The sequence below is a fragment of the Synchiropus splendidus genome, chromosome 7, assembly GCF_027744825.2.
Source record: "Synchiropus splendidus isolate RoL2022-P1 chromosome 7, RoL_Sspl_1.0, whole genome shotgun sequence".
Classification (NCBI taxonomy): domain Eukaryota; kingdom Metazoa; phylum Chordata; class Actinopteri; order Syngnathiformes; family Callionymidae; genus Synchiropus; species Synchiropus splendidus.
In genome coordinates, this window is record NC_071340.1 from 13,732,958 (window position 1) to 13,752,801 (window position 19,844).

At 42.6% G+C, this 19,844-nt stretch overlaps 4 protein-coding genes across 4 annotated transcripts; all 4 read right to left on the reverse strand.

The window, feature by feature from the left end:
- Positions 1–3,491: 3,491 nt before the first annotated feature.
- LOC128762373 (arrestin domain-containing protein 3-like) lies at positions 3,492–7,279 on the reverse strand. The gene is made up of 7 exons (XM_053870592.1): positions 7,045–7,279; positions 5,383–5,669; positions 5,258–5,318; positions 5,004–5,175; positions 4,840–4,927; positions 4,509–4,765; positions 3,492–3,677 (listed from the first exon to the last, which is right to left on the reverse strand). Exons 2-7 carry the CDS (start codon positions 5,639–5,641, stop codon positions 3,492–3,494), a joined length of 1,023 nt encoding a protein of 340 aa, XP_053726567.1. The 5' UTR covers positions 5,642–5,669; positions 7,045–7,279.
- Positions 7,280–7,455: 176 nt separating this feature from the next.
- LOC128762733 (arrestin domain-containing protein 3-like) lies at positions 7,456–10,629 on the reverse strand. Its single transcript, XM_053871192.1, has 6 exons — positions 10,339–10,629; positions 10,208–10,268; positions 9,996–10,143; positions 9,837–9,933; positions 9,314–9,570; positions 7,456–9,033 (listed from the first exon to the last, which is right to left on the reverse strand). Exons 1-6 carry the CDS (start codon positions 10,595–10,597, stop codon positions 8,596–8,598), a joined length of 1,260 nt encoding a protein of 419 aa, XP_053727167.1. The 5' UTR covers positions 10,598–10,629; the 3' UTR covers positions 7,456–8,595.
- Positions 10,630–10,842: 213 nt separating this feature from the next.
- Positions 10,843–14,321, reverse strand: LOC128762824 (arrestin domain-containing protein 3-like). Its single transcript, XM_053871350.1, has 6 exons — positions 14,045–14,321; positions 13,926–13,986; positions 13,707–13,854; positions 13,548–13,644; positions 11,629–11,885; positions 10,843–11,456 (listed from the first exon to the last, which is right to left on the reverse strand). The coding sequence occupies exons 1-6, from the start codon at positions 14,289–14,291 to the stop codon at positions 11,133–11,135; spliced, it is 1,134 nt and encodes a 377-aa protein (XP_053727325.1). The 5' UTR covers positions 14,292–14,321; the 3' UTR covers positions 10,843–11,132.
- Positions 14,322–14,649: 328 nt separating this feature from the next.
- LOC128762374 (uncharacterized) lies at positions 14,650–19,550 on the reverse strand. The gene is given in 11 exon segments (XM_053870593.1): positions 14,650–15,295; positions 15,420–15,671; positions 15,790–15,891; positions 15,957–16,104; positions 16,171–16,668; positions 17,510–18,057; positions 18,139–18,390; positions 18,698–18,796; positions 18,874–19,021; positions 19,093–19,153; positions 19,231–19,550. Coding segments are annotated over 11 exon segments (2,754 nt in total). The 5' UTR covers positions 19,505–19,550; the 3' UTR covers positions 14,650–14,923.
- Positions 19,551–19,844: the final 294 nt, after the last annotated feature.

A 19,844-nucleotide genomic window follows, 5' to 3' on the forward strand; every position in this document is an offset into this window, starting at 1 on the left:
CTGAAATGCCTTGTTGTCACTTTTTATACATTTCAAATCTGAGAATTTTATATGAAGGAAAGAAGATTTTAAACTTTTCTGCACTTAATCACAGACTGGAAAAATGTTTACTATGGAAAGTTTGTCTTCTTTTCCAAAATAAATATTTCATTATGATTCATTAATTCGTTACTTGAGTTCATTCAGCCCCCACAAAGGGACGTTTACAAACACGCCGCACGGCGCTTTTAGATTAGATCAGTTTCCCCTGCTTTTGAAGGAGATTCAGCAGCGACCGAGGACATGAAGCAAACAGCTTGGAGCAATTACAGACTAGAAGAGAAACTCATCAGTAATCCCAGCCGGGACTGGTGACTCCACTCTTCACGGACATCTGCGGGCTCCAGCCAGAACCAAGTCTGTTGAAGTGAGTGGTCCAGATGAGGCCGTACGAAACGTCATTCACTTGTGATAATCTTCACCGCGAGATGAAGACGTCTGTATTTATACAGTTGATCTGGCTCTTCTTACATCGTAATAAGGTTCTCATTTTGAGCCACATATTAGTATGCGCAGGGAAACGTTGATATCTTTCAGGACAGGACCAAATGTGACTGGAATGGTCCACAGCTGAGTGGAATCCGGGATGACATCAGCTGCTCTAAAGCTGCAGGAACATACTTCTGTGGAGTGTCCCATCTCAATAGGAGATGAGATGCTTCACTAGATCTGAGCAGCGTTTTGACTCCTGAGCATGTTGCTTCTGACTCAATTGGTAAGAAAAGAGATTCGGATTTCATCACTCAGTCGGTGCACACTGCTTGGTGGCGACTGGCAGGTATTCTCAATGCTAACCAAAATTTAAGTCCATATCAGTGGGTTTTTTGTCCTCCATTTGACCTCCACTTATATTTCACCATCTCGACTGGCGAAGCAGTGGATAGAGTAGGAAGGGTAACTGATGCCACTGCTACATGGTGATGTGGGAGACAGAAGTGTGGGTTCAATATGCCCAGAATCACAGGCACAGTGAGCTTTCTAAATAAGCAGAATTCATTGTGTCGGAAAAATGATCTCTGTGGTGATGCTTTGATTTAAATGATGGAAGCTGATCCTTCCGCTCCCAAAAGGAGGTCAACTACATATCCAAACCTGTTAGTGGACCTGGTTTGACGTGCGCTTTCTCATCGTGGCTGTCTCTCTCTCGCTCTCTTTCCAGGCTAAACGTTCGGTGGAGTCCAGCCGAGGTCAGAGCAGCACCCTCCTCCACAGGAGCTGCGTCCTCACGCTTGCACACAAACATCCACGCTCTCCACTTTCACTCACGCTGCCTTCTCACCGTTCCCCAGCTGGGAGCGGGTTAGTCAACTGGACGCCCATCCTGCTGATCCGTGGGAGCCCCATGGGGAGTTGCCATGGAAACCACGGCTGATGAAGACTGGGTGTCGCCAGCAGGCCGGCGTGGTTGTCATGGTGCTCACTCTGGCTACAGGAGTAGGAGGATCTGGAGGCCACACCCCCCCCCACCACCACAGAGGGCTGTGTGTGTGTGTGTGTGTGTGTGTGTGTTCGAGGAACTGGTGCACACTTTGCATGGAGCCAGTCTGGTTACCACGGCGGCGCTGCGACTACTCCTGACGCCAAAAATGAATGGCTTGCTGCGGAGGCGACAACTGAAGGCAGGTGGTGGGGAGAAAAGAGAGATGTATGTGGCCGTGAATACTGCCAACAAAGTTGGCCGCACATATGGAAAAAGAAAGGGTTTTATATAATTATAAGCAATTATGTAACATTCAGGCACTGAAGATCACACGCACTCCTTACTTTGCTGCATCTTATTATTGATAACCTCATAAACAATACTGCATCATACAAGCATGCATGTACTTTGAATGAACAAGTGTTTATTTCATTCGCCACTTTAATATGTTCATTATTTAAGTTAATAAGTTCATTATTTCCCATGGTATCATAATTGTTATATTACATACAATTCAGTCAATACTTTGTCTTGCAGAGATTGAAAAGAAACAGCAGAAGAACAGTTACGGTAATATATATTGCATGACTGGGCTTGGTATGGTAGAAGCTATGCAAGCTTTATACATGCTATAAAACCCCCCCATATATATCCTAGAAATATAGGATTTATATATATATATATATATATATATATATATATATATATATATATATATATATAGGATTTATATATTGGTGGCATGTATAAAATAGCTTTTATAGCATGTATAAAGCTTGCATAGCTTCTACCATACCAAGTATAAAATAAATATAATGTAATTTAAAACGTTACGCAGTATGACCACGATTTATATTGTTCGAACATGAACATTATTTTTGAAATTTGATAACATTTGATCTATTTATAACTGTATGACGAGTATACAAATGAGAAGCACTGTCTCACTTCTATTTTCGATTATATTCTATTGTTAAATATTCAAGGTGCAATGAGCTCCGACGGACAGCAGGTGGAAGTAGCGCTACAGACACACGAAGAAGAGACTGCATTGCTGAAAACGGTCGCATGTCGTTCGCCTCATTGAAAATGACACGGGGAGCTTTACCATTTTTTATAAATGAACACTGACCTCCAGCAGTAATAACTTGTATTCACATCAAACAATGTTTAACAAACCTGACACGTATGCCAATTCTACAGAGTGCCTTTGCCGTTACAATGTAAGTATCCTGTAGTTACATTACATGTTAATAAAATATGATGAAACATGACCCTTATTTTGCATTTGCACACATTGTGGCAGCACCTGAAACAAACCCTGATTCACATTTTAAAGTCAGTTTTTGGTCAAATCATTGAAAGATGTAGTGGATGTTGAAATAGTTTATTGTTACAGCGTGATTTTGCGTCATCACTAGCAGCACACAAGGAAAACACATTAGGGCAAAATAGCTTGTTCTTGATTCCCAAAGTCACGCAAGCATGAGAGGCTATTTGGGATCAAGAAGACTGAGCCTAAACCTTCGCTGGTCACGCTTGTCCTGCATTATTGATGATGTGGAGCAACCATTTTTCTTTTGGTTTTTTGAGCCAGCATTCACCAACAGATCCAGCTTCGGGCTGAGTCTGCACCTCACACCCTTCTCTCTCATTGAGGTGTTTGGTGTCACACAACTAGATCAGGTTTCTGGCCTCTAGTCGGGTAACTGTAAACATCTTCCCAACATCCATGTCTGGTTCCACTTAAAACCATCTGGCTGGGGAACAGATGAGAAACATGAATGTGTCTTTGTTCAATACTGGCTGACAAAACAAGACATTGGACTTTGTAGAGTGCACCGTCTCTGTTCTCATCCCATGAAATGACGTTTGATTTGAAACCGTATAAAATTGTCCACTTCAGAAGGCAGAAAAAAATACAGATGTGTACCGTGTATTATGTCATATTTGGTTATCATAGCCATTGTTTTTGCCTGCTGTGAATATATTAAACATAACTGGAATGATATCATGTGGCAGTGACCCATCCTCATGCTAAAACATATGGCCACTTCCTGTCTGTTTCCTCTGGATCTTTGGCTTCATTTAAACAAGGCAGCCTCCGAAACCAGATGGAGCGCTTTGGTTTCTGCTTCTCTGGCCTTGGCATCCGCAAGAGAATGACCAGTGGAAGCTTGACCTCTGGATGTCTCTTCAGAGGGACATCAAGAGCGACCTATGAGCAAAAAAAACAAAAAAGTTTTCACGTTATTTTCAGGCCAAATGTGGATTGTGTGGCTTGGATTCGCTATTCAGAAATCAAAGTGAGCAATTTCACGATTCATTGACCAGGATGGATCTAGCATCCGTCATTCATTCCATCATCCATCTTTTATGACTTTAACCTCGTGTCCGGATCCAAATTGTGTTGGATACATATTTCCATTTAATCATCAATCGATATATTTTGCTTCTAAGTAAGAAAATAAGAGATTAAATCGACGACCAATTTGTCATTGGCACGCAATATATTCAAGTCAAGGTACAAGGTACAGCGAGTTCACGCTCCTCTTGTGTTCTCCCCATGAGCCACTAAGAGGCGCTGTTGCTCATAAAAGTACCATCCAAGTATGATAAACCGCTGTCCATCCTAAATGTGGGTGGAGGCGCTAACTAACCTGAGACAGATCTGGCTATTTTATCATTGTTAATATCTTAAACATGTAGAAAATGTGACTTTAAATGTTAATGGGCACTTTATCTTTTCCGTTCATATCTTAATTGTCACTTTTATCTTTCATTTCTTTCCAACTGTCGCCTTCACAGCGTTTGTTTTGAATTATATCTGTAAATAAAATCCAGATTTGATACACCAACATGAGTTTAGATAAAACCATTTAAAAGACCAAATTTTTAGTCTGAGGAGCTTATCAGTTTTCTTTCAATGAGGTTGAAATTGAATTGTACTGATAATTGAAAATGACTTTTATTTGAAATGTTCAGTTTTGTGGTAAGGGTTAAAGGTGTCTTTACCACCACCAGTAAAAGCATCAGTGGAATCACATACCTTGAGCCTGTATTCAAGATTCATCATGGAGCAGTTGAGGAAGGTGGGAGGAAGGTTTGGAGGGACCCGGAGAATGTTAGTAATGGTTCCACTGCATAAAGCCGAAACAGAGTCTCCTGTCCCAAAAAGGATTTCGTTGGCGTGTGTCATTCTCCTGGACTGAGCAGCGAAAGTCTGCTTCTCACAAAAGAGGAATTTGGGTGTAACGCTATAGGCTGAGTTGTTCAGAACTTCAACAGAAACTGCCATCGCTTCTCCTGTTTACAATTTGAAGAAAAATTAAATAATGAAATACAGATTTTTTTTTTGTCATGTGATTTGAGAAGCTGACCTTGTCCCATAGCCATTCGTTCAGAGGTCACATTCATCGTCACTGGACCTGAACCGAAGAATGAAACGCTGCTGGCAAACTGCTGCTCCTGGCAAGCAGACGACACAAGTGTCACATGAATCCTCTCACGTGAATTGCACAATATTGAAAAATGAAGTGTGCACCTTCAGCCCAATGATGAACATTTCAGATCTGGAGGCAAATGGAAACTCAGACTTGGTCAAGAAGGGGAACTCCAACTTAGTTTTGTGGACGTGCCAGATCGATCGTGTCAGCTGCGCTCGCAAACTATATGTGATGTTTCCCCACTTCCCGTCGAAGGACGAGGGCATGTCCCTGGAATTAAAAGAGGAAGTGTTTCTTGGGCTCGGCATGTAGCCGTATGTAGGGTCACAGTCCTCTCCATGCAGAAACTTACGCCGTGGGAATGACAAAGGTAAAAGGATAAACGTTCCGGCCTGCAGCCATTATTTCCGACCCTTCATAAACAAGAAAAAAACATCACCTTCAGTAGTTTGACTCTCTGTATGAATGATGACATACCATCTCCTTTGTTTTTATCCTGGAGAATAATCTGTTCAAAGTTAAAGTATATTTTCTTGTCGCTCACGACGTGTGTGGCACATCCATCCTGCTCGCTCCACGTCACTGCAGCCTTCCCCTTGGCCTTCACCAACAGCCTCTGGACTTTGGTCTCTCTGCTGGTCACCACGGTCACTCTGCCCGTGAGAACGTCTCCAGGGGAGAAGGTTCCTTGCTCGTTCACCTTGTCGTAATCCAGTGAGAGATGTTTCACAGTCATAGTGAGTTTTGCGTCTCGTCCCTTGTGCCTGTGTGATACCAGGTCATGTGATCAGGTTGGTGGTGTCACTTTCACATAGGTAACGTGAGCCTTCAGCTGCACCGGTGAAATTTGGAGGACTTTATTCAGACCAGGAACATGCATTGACTCTGATCCACTCACTCTACACCGGCTGAACAAAGGTCCACAAAAAAAGAGCACTCTCACTTCATTTATTTATTACATATATTTCATTCCCATTTTATGGTTTCTCATGGTTCCATTTGATATGAGCTTGATCAGACTTCCAGAATTGGTTTAATGTTAACTTAGTGGCAGAGCACTGAAGTGACTGACATGACTGGCATACAAGGCTTTATTCACTTCAGTTTTCACTTTGAGAAGTTTGTTGAGGTAATTTTTCTTGAAATGTATATGTATGTTTATTGAAATATTACAGCTGCTGAGGTGCAAAACAAAACACAAAACGTCTAAAACAAAACACACAATCGGCAAAACAAAACCCCAAAAATCCACCGTGGTAGCTAACAACAAGGGTTTTCAGTATATTCTGTGTTGTCTATGTTGTGTGTTTTGTTTTAACAATTGTGTATTTAATTATGCGATTGTGTGCTTTGTTTTAACAATTGTGTGTTTTGTTTAGGCAATTAGGTCTTGTTTGTGAAAGTGTGTTTTGTTTTAGCAATTGCGTGTTTTGTTGTAACAACTGTGCATTTTGTGATTGTGCGTTTTGTTTTAGTGATTGTGTGTTTTGTTGTAACAATTGTGTGTTTTGTTTGTGAAATTCACGTCTGACTCAGTTAATATTAACCAACCAGCGTAAATAACACCAGCAAAGCAACATATTGAATCAAAAAATATTTTATTTAAGTGATGCAGTGAACAGATTAAAACAGTTCTGTTGAAAATGGAGTGTAATGAACATCATGTTTTTTTGTGTTGATCTCAAGGGTTTTGTCTTCCAAATGCAGGTTCAGGTTCTGAGTCGGTACAAAGGCACCGCGGTGTCAAATCAACTGTACAAGAACACCATTTGTTGGACCTAATTGATGTTCATCTCACAACAGGAGACAGGGACCAAAACGCACACCAGTGTTTACTGTCAGGTTGTAAAGTCTTGCCTCAAACCTGTAAACTATCCTGCTTATTTGAGCTCTTGTACACACCATGGTCTCAGACAGCGAGCTCACAATCACTGATCTGGATAGCGAGTGTCGAGCATTTGTGATGTTTTCATTAGATTGGAAAATCCCGTCTGTATCTCTATAGCAGAACCACTTCCAGGAGGCACAGATTCCAACACAAGCACAGACAGACAAATACGGTACAATAAGTGAGGCAGGTGCACAACTGTCCAGTCACACTGCACATGCCTCAATAGATGAGTCAGTGTAATCACTCACCCCCCTGACAGGACTCGCTGATATGGTACAAGTTCCACTCATACTTGGACTCCATAGGTGGAATGGAAAGTTCCACAGTGACAAACAGGTTACGTCGAGTCACATTGTATGCACAACACATGACAAAGCTATTGCCAAGATTAGCTGAGGAAAACGTTTTGAATGAAAAACACGGAGCACCTGCAGTACAGATGATCATTACTGGATCAGAAAACATAAACGCTGGCTCCCAGAGAAAACCCCGCTCATTTTCTGGGAGATGAAAATGATGCTTTGTGGTTCAGCTCACACACAGTATGGATCAGATTTGACCAAACAGACTTTATTAGTGCAACAGCGGAGAACTTCAACATGTCACTGCAGTCAATGACACCAAAGACACTGACACATATCAAAGACATGAAAGGTACACAACAAACATTGAAAAAAAAAATGCTATCAACAACGCAAGATAAATAAATTAATATATATAATCTAAACGAATATCATGACCAAATAAATACAAGTAAAGATACGTAAATAGATAATACAATGATAATGATGAATTATATATTTTGTACAAAACATTCAGTCTATCAGGTTCTACTGTTGTACAACCTGACAGCACTGGGCAGAAAAGAGCAGTGAAGTCGCTCCATCATGCAGTGGAAAGATAAGAAAGCGTAAGAAAGAAAACTGTGTGTGTGTGTAAGTTGGAGTGAGAAGCCGTGTGTGTGTTTGTGTGGAAACAAACTATGTATTTACAGAGCATCGCATTTGCAAAGACTCAAATTTGAAAGAGTTTTGTCACTCAGTCGTGAGCGCACCGAAGTTTACACACTTCTGAGAGGAAGAAGACAACTGGTTACCCCTGCTGGTCGAAGACCCACTCAACAAGGAAAGTAAAATGAGCCTTTTATTCATACACAAATTTAGAATGGTGATCACAGACCCGGGAGAGAAACATGGACAGAACCATCCAATGAATCAGGCAGACAACAGAGAGTAAATTAGAACGTGATGGTCAAACGGCCATCGAGCATGAGTTATACACAACGGAAAGTAAGGTGGCGGTCAAAAACTCACACGAGGGGAAGGGAAGAAAAAAGAACAAAGCTAAGCTGGTGGCAGAACACGCGCACCTGGCTGTGTAAACAGGGGGAAACAAGGAGAGAAAAGTGAATGGCAGAACTGACCGACATGCAATTTAACTATCAAGGATCTTGTAGTAAACACAAAGAGAAAACCGACTAAATATAATCCAGCCAAGCTAGTTGCAGTTGGAAATCTGCTGCAGAGGACAGGGCTTTTTACCCGTGTCTTGGTTGAACATAATAGCAGAAGCTCACGGGAGAACGGGGGGGGAGAAGACAGGAAGTCGAGATACAAAACAAAAGCAAAATAAAAGCAGAAGACGACAAGTATGGTCCTTTAAAACGTGGCTTGAAAGCAGGGTAAATCTGGACCCCTCTCCAACGTCCGGAGACGGACACTTGAGGCTTCTTTCTAAAAGAACCACCAGAGAAATACTGGTGGGTAGCTATGAAATGTCCTAAAAAATAAATAAATAAATCACAATTCATCCTGGTAGTGCTCTGGTTCTGGGGTGGGAGGAGGTAAGGCACAGGCGCTGTATGGTGGGGGAGGATCCAGATATGGCTGATACGGCTGGTGGCTCACAGTTGGCAGACATGGATCCGCACAGGTTTGGTTCAGGTTCTCAAATGGTGAGACTGGATAGAGACATGCTTGGTTGGAGTACCCCACCGGGTTCTGGGGATAAGCAAACGCTTGGTTCCCGTCTCCAATCGGTTGGTGAGAGTTTCCAAATGACTGTTGTGGGTTTACAGTTGGATGATTAGTCTGCTTTGACTTCCGGCGTTGTTTCTTTGGGTTTCCAACTGGCTGAGATCCATCCAGAACAGGAACCGTCTTCGTCTTCAGAGCAGGAAGGACAACGATTGGAAGTTTGAGCTTTGGATCGATCGCAGACTTGATATTCAGGTAGACCTACAAGCACCAGGGACAGACACAGCAGTAACATGTGAGTAAATAATAGTAACAACAACACTGTCTGTCAGCGAGATGTATTTTTTCCAGATGAAAGGGTTGTAAATGTCACAGCTCAGGTTTTCTCTCAGTTATGTTTGGGCTTGTGAAAAGAATTAACAGCAGTCAGACGTCAGGGGAACTGGATTCTGGATCACTCCATCTCTAACTTTGGAGTGTAGCGCTGAATTATTGTCAGAAACAAGTTATGTTGGGATAGTTTTAGCCATTTGTCCTGTACCTTCAGCCTGTACTCCAGCGTGAGTATGGAGCAGTTGGTGATGGAGGAGGGAAGCTCGCAGGGAACGGTGATCACTTTCTTCACCATCTCCGTGCAGCCGGATGCAACAGCATCTACTTTCTCCTTCAGAACGTCCTTGGTATGAACTCTCCTGTGACCCTGAGCAAAGTAGCTCTTCTTCTCATACAACACGAACTTGGGCTTCACCGAGCGGCTGCAGTTATTGTTGATGGCAACGGTGACCTTGATGGCCTCACCTTTAAACATGAGACATGCTCGATTCAGATATTAGGGTTAGAAACTAAAGATGCCTGACTTTGATAGAACATATTTATAGATCAAGCTTATCAAACTCTCGTACATGTTTGCCACAACAAAAAAAGCAAAGAAAAATAAATATTCCAAAATATTTAACCTGAGATGCACCAACGATATTTCAAAGATATTTAATGTGAGTATATATAATATTTGAAATATGTATATCACTCAAAGAATAACACGGGAAAGGAATGAGTTTCCTCACCTTGCATGTACCCCATCTGATTGGTGTGAACGTCCATGGTTACAATCCCAGATCCAAAAAACGTGATCGTTTTATCTTTACTCTCAGATTGTGGCTCCTGGTAAAAACAAACATATGTTTTTAATAATGTAGAAATGATCATATGTGATGATAGCTTACCATGAGTCCAGGAATATCCAGGTCAGCTTTGGACACAAATGTAAAATGTGCTTTCGCTTTCTTGGTCAGTTTCATCGACTGTTTGAGCTCAGCCTGCACCTTATGAACGATTTTACCGACGCCGTCTTTGAATGACGACGGTATTTTTCTGTCCAGACAAGACGAATAGTTAGCGTAAAAGCACGAATGAGGAGACATTAAAAACAATCTACCTGTCTGGAATCTGGAAGGTAAAAGGGAAAACATGTCGTCCTTTGCCAATGAAGTCACTTCCTTAATAGATATATTAATGTAAACAAAAGTCTGTGGCACAAAAACACTGCTTCAAGGTATATTTGCGTACCATTTTCCCAATGCTGACTCACAATACGATGCTTGACTTCGTAGTATTTTTCGTCGGCCCAGTAAACCCTGGTATTGTACTGCCCGTAGTGTTCCGTCCAGATGACTCGAGCCTTTCCTGATGCGATGAATGTCAACGTCTGGACTTGAGTTTCCTTTGAAGCCTCCACAATGATCCTCCCGTTGATGGTGTCTCCATTTGTGAAGATATTTTTGCTGTTGATGGCGTCATACTCGATAGAGAAGTTGGTGATAGTCATGACACCAGAGGAGCAAATGTCCCGGCTCAAGGAGAAACCAGGTAAGGGTGTGTACAGACATCTGACGGTGCTGCTCCATGTGAAACCTGTTTTTCCTGCCACAAATGCTTCTTCTCACTCACATTAGCAGCAGCAAGTTTACAGAGGAGGAGCGAAACATATGAGCGAGTGTTGCTGCAGCCAAGGTGTCAGTGTGATACACTGAATGTTTCACACAGGAATGATTTTATTTCAGTGAGAAGGCCAGTTCAGGAGTCACATTGAAAACCAACAATATCTGGCACAGAGGAGCAAAATAAGCTTTTCATGCTGCACTTAGCTACAGCTGATGGATCCACATACTCATTGCAAGTCTTTTCAACACAGTGAGTGGAAACTTTTGCTGCTTCTTTGCAGCGAGATCTCAAGTGAAAAACAAAGGGAAGGAAAAGAAAAACACACAACTGTACATATGGATGAATATCCACTGGATTTCAACAGCTGATGGACTTTGTTTGCATCTGAATTGATTTTGTTGAATTACTGTAGTCTGGCTTCACGTCCCGGGTCTGGGGGGCGGGTACAAGCTGACCGCACTGTAAGGTGGAGGAGGACCCATAGGGCTGGTGATGCTTGGTAGACCTGGGCTGGAATTCACTTGATTTGAGTTTCCAAATGGTGGGTTTGTGGGCGCATGCGACCGACACCAGTTCACAATTGGTGCAGTGGTGTACGGTTGGTTAGGGTATCCACCCAGAGGAGCTTGGTTTGGGATCCCAGAAGTCTGATTTGGCTGAAGTGGAGGTTGTTCCTTCCACGGCATGACAACAATCGGAAGAGTGACAGTCGGACCTTTTGCATGTTTTCTCTTCAGAGTCACCTGCAATCAATAAAGTTTGTTTAAAATAACAAAATGAAGCTGCCTCTTGTCACCAATGTAGAAAAAAATTACCTTCTGCATTGAATGATAGTATATATAACATAAATGTCCACATTTGTGAAACAGCCTGAAATGATTCATAAGAATCAACTTTGATTTTGAGTCTTCATACCTTCAGCCTGTACTCCAGCTGGAAGATGGGACAGTTGGTGATGGAACAGCAGAGTTCACCGGGGACAGTGATCACTTTCTTCACAACTTCTTTCCTGCCTGATGGAATAGAATCCAACTTGTCCTTGAGAACATCAGAGGTGCAATATTTGCTGTCATCATCAGCCTTGTATTCCTTCGTCATGCACAAGGCCAATTTGGGCTTCACCGAGCGGCTGGACTTGTTGTGGACCTCAACTGTGACCATGATGCCTTCACCTTTAACACATGTAAACACAGAGAAATTACTGCATCAGAGGGATTCCATCCTTGATGCAGTATACAGGCGAGAAAAGAAGGAAAAATGAGTGGTTACTAAAACTCATTCATCATCTTCTATGAAGTCCCCACAGGCCTCGCTGAGTCAGCATGGAGCCGGCACCAAAGCAGGGCCCACGTTAGGTTTGCTCACCACTAACCAGCAACACGGTTGAAATAACATCCACCAATAACACGACGTTCACCAGTTAAAAATTTATGAGAGAGCTTTCTCGACATTTGGATGAGCAATGTGACGTCACATTGTGCTTGACTCCGCCTCCAGCGCAGCTCTAAACCCACCCACCTCCTCCTCCACCCAAGCAAGAGTGTTGCCTCCATTAAGATGAAAATAACAAAAAAAAAAATTTCATGCCTTCAGGAGTGTCAGCTACTTCCTGCTCCTGTGTATTTTTGTTCTCTCTTGACAGTGTCGGGCGCGATCGGCAGCTGTGATCAATTTCTACTGATGAACCTCCACCTCTTAAGGAGAAGCTGGAGGTTGGTGCAGCTCCAGATCGTGAATGTTTCTGCACTGTGATATACTTTTGGACTCCTGATCAGAACATTTTTGGACTTCGACTTCCCCATATTTTCACTTCCTGGTTTGCACTGTTTTTTTTTGCCTTTGTGGCTGAGAATTTTCATAAGTTTATTCTAATTTATGTTTTCTTGTTTCTTAGTTCCTCGTGCCTGACCTGTTGTCAGTGAGTTTCTGGACTCTTTTGATTGCTCCCTGGATTTCAGTTGAGCATGTTCCGTTGGAGTTTCTCTCAGTTATCTATTTTTGGACCTGGGCCGTGTCCCATTTGTGTTGGCCCTGTATTAAACTTTGTTTGTGGATATAGTTGTGACAGCCTTTCTATACTTCCTGCGCTTGGATTCTCCTCATTGTCTGAGCTGTCACAAGGAGGTGGATTTGTCTGCCAATAAATGCCAACACTAGTTTGTTATTTTGAGCAAATATCAATCAAACGAAATTCAAGCTAATTTCTCCCTGTATTGTCGTAGAAGGAAGCGGGTGACCACAGAGCTGCCCAAAAACACATGTCCCCAGACACTCTCTCATGACTGTAATACAAGCTAAACGCCCACGGTCACAGCGCCTCCTTGTGGATGGCTGGAATGCGTCGTTCTTACAGAGCAAGTATTTTTGAAACTGCCATACAAAGTGATCAAATGGGAATGTTCAGGCAGATGCGGCCTCATGCTGTTCTGGATGGGAAATGTCAGACGTGTGTTGTTGGTTCTGCGGCGCAGAGACGCTCTCTGATGACATCACCTCATGGCGCACGCTCCTCCGATCACAAAACAATAACGAATGGAAACGGGCATAAAATAGCGTTTTCTTTTTGTGCGTCTTCACTAAATTCGCTAACCAGGTCAAAATATTTGGATGTAAATAAATGTTATGATTAACAATTAACAATTAACAGGTGATGGTGTGTGGATGCATGAAAAGCTACAAGTTTGTTTTGAGTCCAGAGCATTCTGGACGCCGGTGATACGTCAACAAGTCAGTGTTTCTTCTCATTTCATTTCTTATCTCAGAAAAGACCTCGTACAATGACTGATCACGGATATATTTATTTATGTCCATATATCTTCACCAAAAACTCTCACCTTGCATGTATCCCGTCCTTTCAGTGAGGACCTTCATTGTTACACTTCCATACCCTGGAGAACGGACAGGACTATCTGCAGAGCCATATTGAGGGTCCTAGAGAAAACAACTGTATCTTTTGAGGGCCATGAATGAGTCTATTTGATGTTGCTTCTTACCATGAGTCTGCGGCTACTCGGGTTCACAGGCGACACAAAGTTGAAGTGTTTGTTGACCTTCTTGGTCAGTCTCATCGACTGCTTGAGCTTCGCCTTCACCTTATAAATGATAGTACACTCATCGTCTTTGAAAGACGACGGCATTTTTCTGTTCAGACATGACAGATAAGAATGAGAAAAGGCAGATATGAAAAGAAAACGACCGCAAAAGTCACTCACGTGTCTGGAATCTGGAAGTTAAAAGGAAATACATGTCGCCCCTTGCTAATGATGTCACTCCCTGAGAACACACATTATATTGAAGTGATATTGAATCATAAAGTTTGTAGCAGCTTTACCATCATTCCGGAGGTGACTCAGGATATCATGCATGACTTTGTAGTACTCTATGTGAGCCCAATGAGTGCCTTCATCATCATCCGCCCAGTGGACTCCAGCCTGTCCCGATGCAATGAATGTCAACGTCTGGACTTTAGTTTCCTTTGAAGCCTCCACAATGATCCTCCCGTTGATGGTGTCTCCATTTGTGAAGATATTTTTGCTGTTGATGGCGTCATACTCGATAGAGAATTTGCTGATGGTCATTATTCCAAAGCGACACTGGCTGCGGTTCAAACACGCGCACTGCGTACTGGACATGTGAGAAGGCAGACATTTCTTCCGGGTGAAACTTGTTTTTCCTGTCGCACACGTTTGAATCTCTGGAGCCCACATACAGTATCAGTGCCGTTTGTTATAACAGGTCGCGCTTTTCACCACAGCGGGGAGGAGTGGAAGAGGATTGGCTGCAGGCGCTGTGTCAAGTGACAGAGAAGACAGAGAAAACAGACCAGGAGGATAATAACTGAACAAACTGAATAAGTCACACATGTTGAAAATACAGACACAAACACTTTGCTAGCTTTATTGCACCAAAAGGTCAAAGTTCCCTGCTAAAAGAAAAGAAAAGTGAACAGTGAAAACTGACGATACAAAGATCAGACTGACATATTGCATTTACTCTCCCTCTAAATAGTTCACTCCTGTTTTCTATATTGAGTTTTATTTTACAGTGCTGGACCCGTTGCACGGAAACAATGTTAGACACAGCAAATGAAGCTGATGGATCCACATACTAACTCATTTCAACACAATGATCGAGCCTCAGAATAGCAAAATACAAATCTGTGCATATGATTAAATCTCTACTGAATTTAAGCCACAGATACTTTGGGGAATTATTGCAGTTTATCTTCAGGTTTGTCGGTGGTGGGGGTGTATTCTCCGGATGCACTGTAAGAAGGAGGAGGACCCACAGGGTTGGTGGGCCATGCATATGCTTGACTCCCAAATGGTGGGCTCAGCAGCGCATGTGGCTGACATGGGTTCACTATTGGTGGAGTGGGGTATGGGTACGGTTGGTGAGGGTATCCACCCGGAGGAGCTGCGAACGCTTGGTTTGGGATTCCAAATGGCTGATTTGGCTGAAGTGATCCGCACATATCCAAACTAGGTTGTTTCTTCCCTGGATCAATGGACTTCAGCGCAGGCATGACGACAATAGGAAGCTTGATCTTCGGATCTGTCGCAAATTTGATATCCAGAATCACCTGCAAAAAAGTGCTGTCACTGAGGTAGAAAAACAGTTTCAATAGTAAGAATCAGGACTTGGCTGAAGTGGGCGGCTGCTAAGAATGAAATCCCGAGCTTGACCCTGACTGTGAGTCTTCATACCTTCAGCCTGTACTCCAGCTTGAAGATGGGACAGTTGGTGATGGAACAGCGGAGTTCACTGGGGACAGTGATCACTTTCTTCACAACTTCTTTGCTGCCTGATGGAACAGACTCCATCTTGCCCTTAAGGACATCTTTTGTCTCAACATTCCGGTGACCCTGAGCAAAGGAGCTCTTCTTCCTGTACAACACGAATTTGGGCTCCACCGAGCGGCTGGACTTGTTGTTGATCTCAATTTTGACCATGATGCCCTCACCTTTAACGCATGCAAACACAGGCAAGTTAGGCATGTTAGGCAATGAAAAAGTTGATCAACTGTTACATAGGAGGGAAATAAAATCCATCTAAAGAGGGGTTCGCAAGCAGAACCTCACCTTGGATGTATCCCATCTTATCAGTGTGGACGTCCATTGTTATGCTTCCAGATCCAAATAAACTGACAGTTTTATCTTTGCAACCATATTGAGGGTCCTACAGAAAATAAAATAATATTTTTTAGCAATGAATAAATGATTGTTATGGATGTTACTTCTGACCATGAGTCCAGGAATATCCAGGTCTGCACCAGACACAAAGGTGAAGTGTTGTTTGGCCTTCTCCCTGAATCGCATCGATCGGTGGAGCTCCGCCTTCACCTTATGAACGATTTTACAAATGCTGTCTTTGAATGACGACGGCATTTTTCTGTTCAGAAACAACAAAATGTGAGAAAAAAGAGATGAGAAGACAATGAAAGCAATCACCACCTACCTGTCTGGTATTTGGAAGGTAAAAGGAAAGACATGTCGCCCCTCGCTTATGATGTCGCTCCCTAAATAGACACAGTATTGTATTAATGCTGAATCATAAAATCATTATTACTGTTATTCAGCTTTACCATCTCCGCGTAGCTGTCTCAGGATATGCTGCTTGACTTCGTAGTATTTTTCTTCAGCCCAGTAATGCCTGGTATCGTACTGCCCGTAATGTTCAGACCAGTAGACTTGAGCCCTTCCAGATGCAATGAACATCAAATCCTGGACTTTAGTTTCCTTTGAAACCTCCACAATGATCCTCCCGTTGATGGTGTCCCCATTTGTGAAGATATTTTTGCTGTTGATGGCGTCATACTCGATAGAGAAGTTGGTGATAGTCATTGTGCCAGCCGAGCAATCACAGAGGTACCAGAGTACTAGCGTGTAGTGACATCGGATGAGGCTCACATTTCCTCCCCGTGTGACTCGCTTTTCCTGTCGTGCTTCTTTGCATCTTATTGACCTCACATATAGCATTGGTGCCATTCATAAGCCATAGTGGATCACTCAACCGTGTCGGAAAATATAAGCCGTGCCATCAGACCAAACAATGGTCATGTCTACAGCAAAAACAGCAGAAACAGATTTCCGCATGCAGGTGTCAGGTGCAGTAGGGAGGAGTCTGTTGGCATGTTTGGGGCGTCTGTCAAGTCAGAACTATCCGTACTCTTGAAAACAGAATGAATTCATCACATCAGATGAGGTCCAAAGTTCGGGCCATTTGTTGTCCTAAATTTAATATAATAATTAATATATTTAATACAGCTTAAAATTTAAATCAATGGAACATAATATCACCTCTTTGGACAAACTCCTATGAACCCAAATGAACTCAGTTTTGAAATGCATCAAAAATGAGGAATTATATATATATATATATATATATATATATATATATATATAAAAGGTACATGCAGTGTCGCAATCACACTATATACTGTCCAATAAAAACAAGCCACACCTCCTTCTCTTTTGGTTCCTGTTTCAGTTGGATGTTCCTCTGAATTCAAAACGACTTGTGTCATCGCTGTCTGGTGTGATGGTGCCAATGTAGTCATTGTTAGTTGGTTATGGAGGTCAGTGTAATATACACCGTGAGGTAGATGTTGAATAATGGCTTCCACAACAGTTACTATTCCTTTATTATTGAAATATTGCATACAAAACAGAATATTGCAAAAAAAAAAAGCTGTTTGGACAAGCACCTATTTCAACCAAAAAGTAAATGTGGTGCACATTCACTGAAGGCATCGCCATGTGATCGCCAGTAGTTCAGATTCAAATTGGCACATTACAGTTTATCTTCACGTTTTTCAGGACTGGTGATGTTGGGGTATAGGTTGGGCGCACTGTAGGCCGGCAGTGGACCCCCAGGGTTGGTCTTGGGTGGTTGGCTTTGGTTTGGGAACGGTGCAGTTGGATAAACATATGGTTGGTTTGGGTATCCGCCTGGAGGAGCTCCACCTGGAGGAGCCGGGTATCCACCTGGGGGAGCCGGGTATCCACCTGGGGGAACCGGGTATCCGCCTGGAGGAGCTCCGCCTGGAGGAGCTCCACCTGGAGGAGCCGGGTATCCACCTGGAGGAGCCGGGTATCCCCCTGAGGGAGCTGGGTATCCACCTGTTGGAACAGGGTACCCACCTGAAGGAACAGGGTACCCACCTGGAGGAACAGGGTATCCACCTGGAGGAATGGGGTACCCGATTGGTTGGCTTGGCTGAAATGATGGATGGTTTTCCAAGTTATGTTGCTTCATAGTCATGTCCTTTGATGTCAGAGCAGGCATGACAACAATGGGAAGCTTGACCTCTGGGTCTGCTGCATACTTGATGTCCAGAAACACCTGCAAAATATATAAAATATACATATATTTCAAATAACAAGAAGATGAAATAAAATGAAATTTTCGAAACTAGTGCTGGACCTTCAGCCTGTACTCCAGCTTGATGATGTTACAGTTGGTAATGGATACGGGGAGATCGCTGGGGACTGGGATCTTCTTCTTCAAAGTTTCTTTGCCACTTGATGGAATTTCATCTATCTTGTCCTTGAGAATGTCCTTGGTTTGAACTTTCCTGTGACCCTGAGCGAAGAAGCTCTTCTTCTCATACAATACGAATTTGGGCTTCACCGAGCGGCTGGAGTTGTTTTTGATCTCAGCAATGATCTCGATGTTCTCACCTTAAAAAAAAATCACACCACAAATATACATACAAATTATACATCGAATCATCAGACATCATCAAATATCACAAAAATAATCGGCACAAAATGATGTACAGTACGATCAAAATCAAAAGTTGTCCAAAATCATGTTTTTTTTTTCCTCAAAAAAAGAAAAACAATCTTCCTAGTAAGTGGAATTGCCTTCCTAACTCAGAAATCAGATGAATCCTCTGCTGTCTTGATGGCATAATGCATGAAAATAGTTCATCTGAATGAATTGAAAGTCACAATATTTTCGGAGTCAAAGGAGTGTTAACCTCACCTTGCATGTATCCCATCTTCTTCGTGTGCACATCCATCGTTATACTTCCAGATCCAAACAAGACACTTTTATCTTTACAGCCATACTGGGGTTCCTGAAATGAAAAGTACAAATTCCACATAAGGACTACATGAAAGACATGACTTGACTTTGTAATATACTGTATCTTACCATGAGTCCATGAATATCTGCGTCCGGTTTGGACACGAAGGTGAAGTGTTTTTTGGCCTTCTCTGTCAGTCTCATGGAGCGCTTGAGCTCGGCCTTCACCTTATGGACGATTTTACCGGTGGTGTGTTTGAATGTCGATGGCATTTTTCTGTCAAGCAAGGTAACAGGACTCACAACCAGAATGTGTAACAAAGTGATGAGTGCATGAAGGCTTGATACCTGTCTGGGATCTGAAAGGTGAAGGGAAACACATTCCGCCCCATTTTAAGGACATTGGAACCTTCAAATAAAGGTGAGTACAATGGTAATTATTGCAGAAAATACTGAAGCTGCTGTATGACACACCCCTCTTCTTACCTGCTGACTGTCTCAGAATGTGCTGCTTCACTTCGTAGTACGCCTCTTTTGCCCAATAGTGGCGGGTGCGACCATGATGACCGTGAGCTCCATGATGTCCGTGGTGTTCCGTCCAGGAAACCTCAGCTCTCCCTGAAGCGATGAACATCAGTGACTGAACTTCAATTTCTTTTGAAAGCTCCACGATGATGCGTCCATTGATGATATCTCCATTAGTGAAGGTGTTTTTGCTGTTGATAGCATCATACTCGATGGTGAAGCTGTTAATGGTCATTGCCGCAGAGGCGAGAGGAGACGAATTAAAACAGCTGCCTGGTAAAAACAAGTGCGGAAGTCTGACACAGCTTTCTGTGCCGTGGCTCTTGAGAAACCTGTTCTGCTGGTTTTGCGTACTTTAAAGGGGCAGCACTCAAAGTTTAGTTTAAAAAAAAACAAAAACTAAACACTTGGAGCAGCTTCATGACTTTTATCTTCAATGAGATAAATCATTTTTACTGTTTTGAAAAACTGAATTTCTCAATTTCATAATCTATTTCTGTGGAGTTTATTTGTTATACTATCATTCAGGCATCTGAGGATTGTAACGTTGGGCTGCACCTGTTTCCATTCATGTT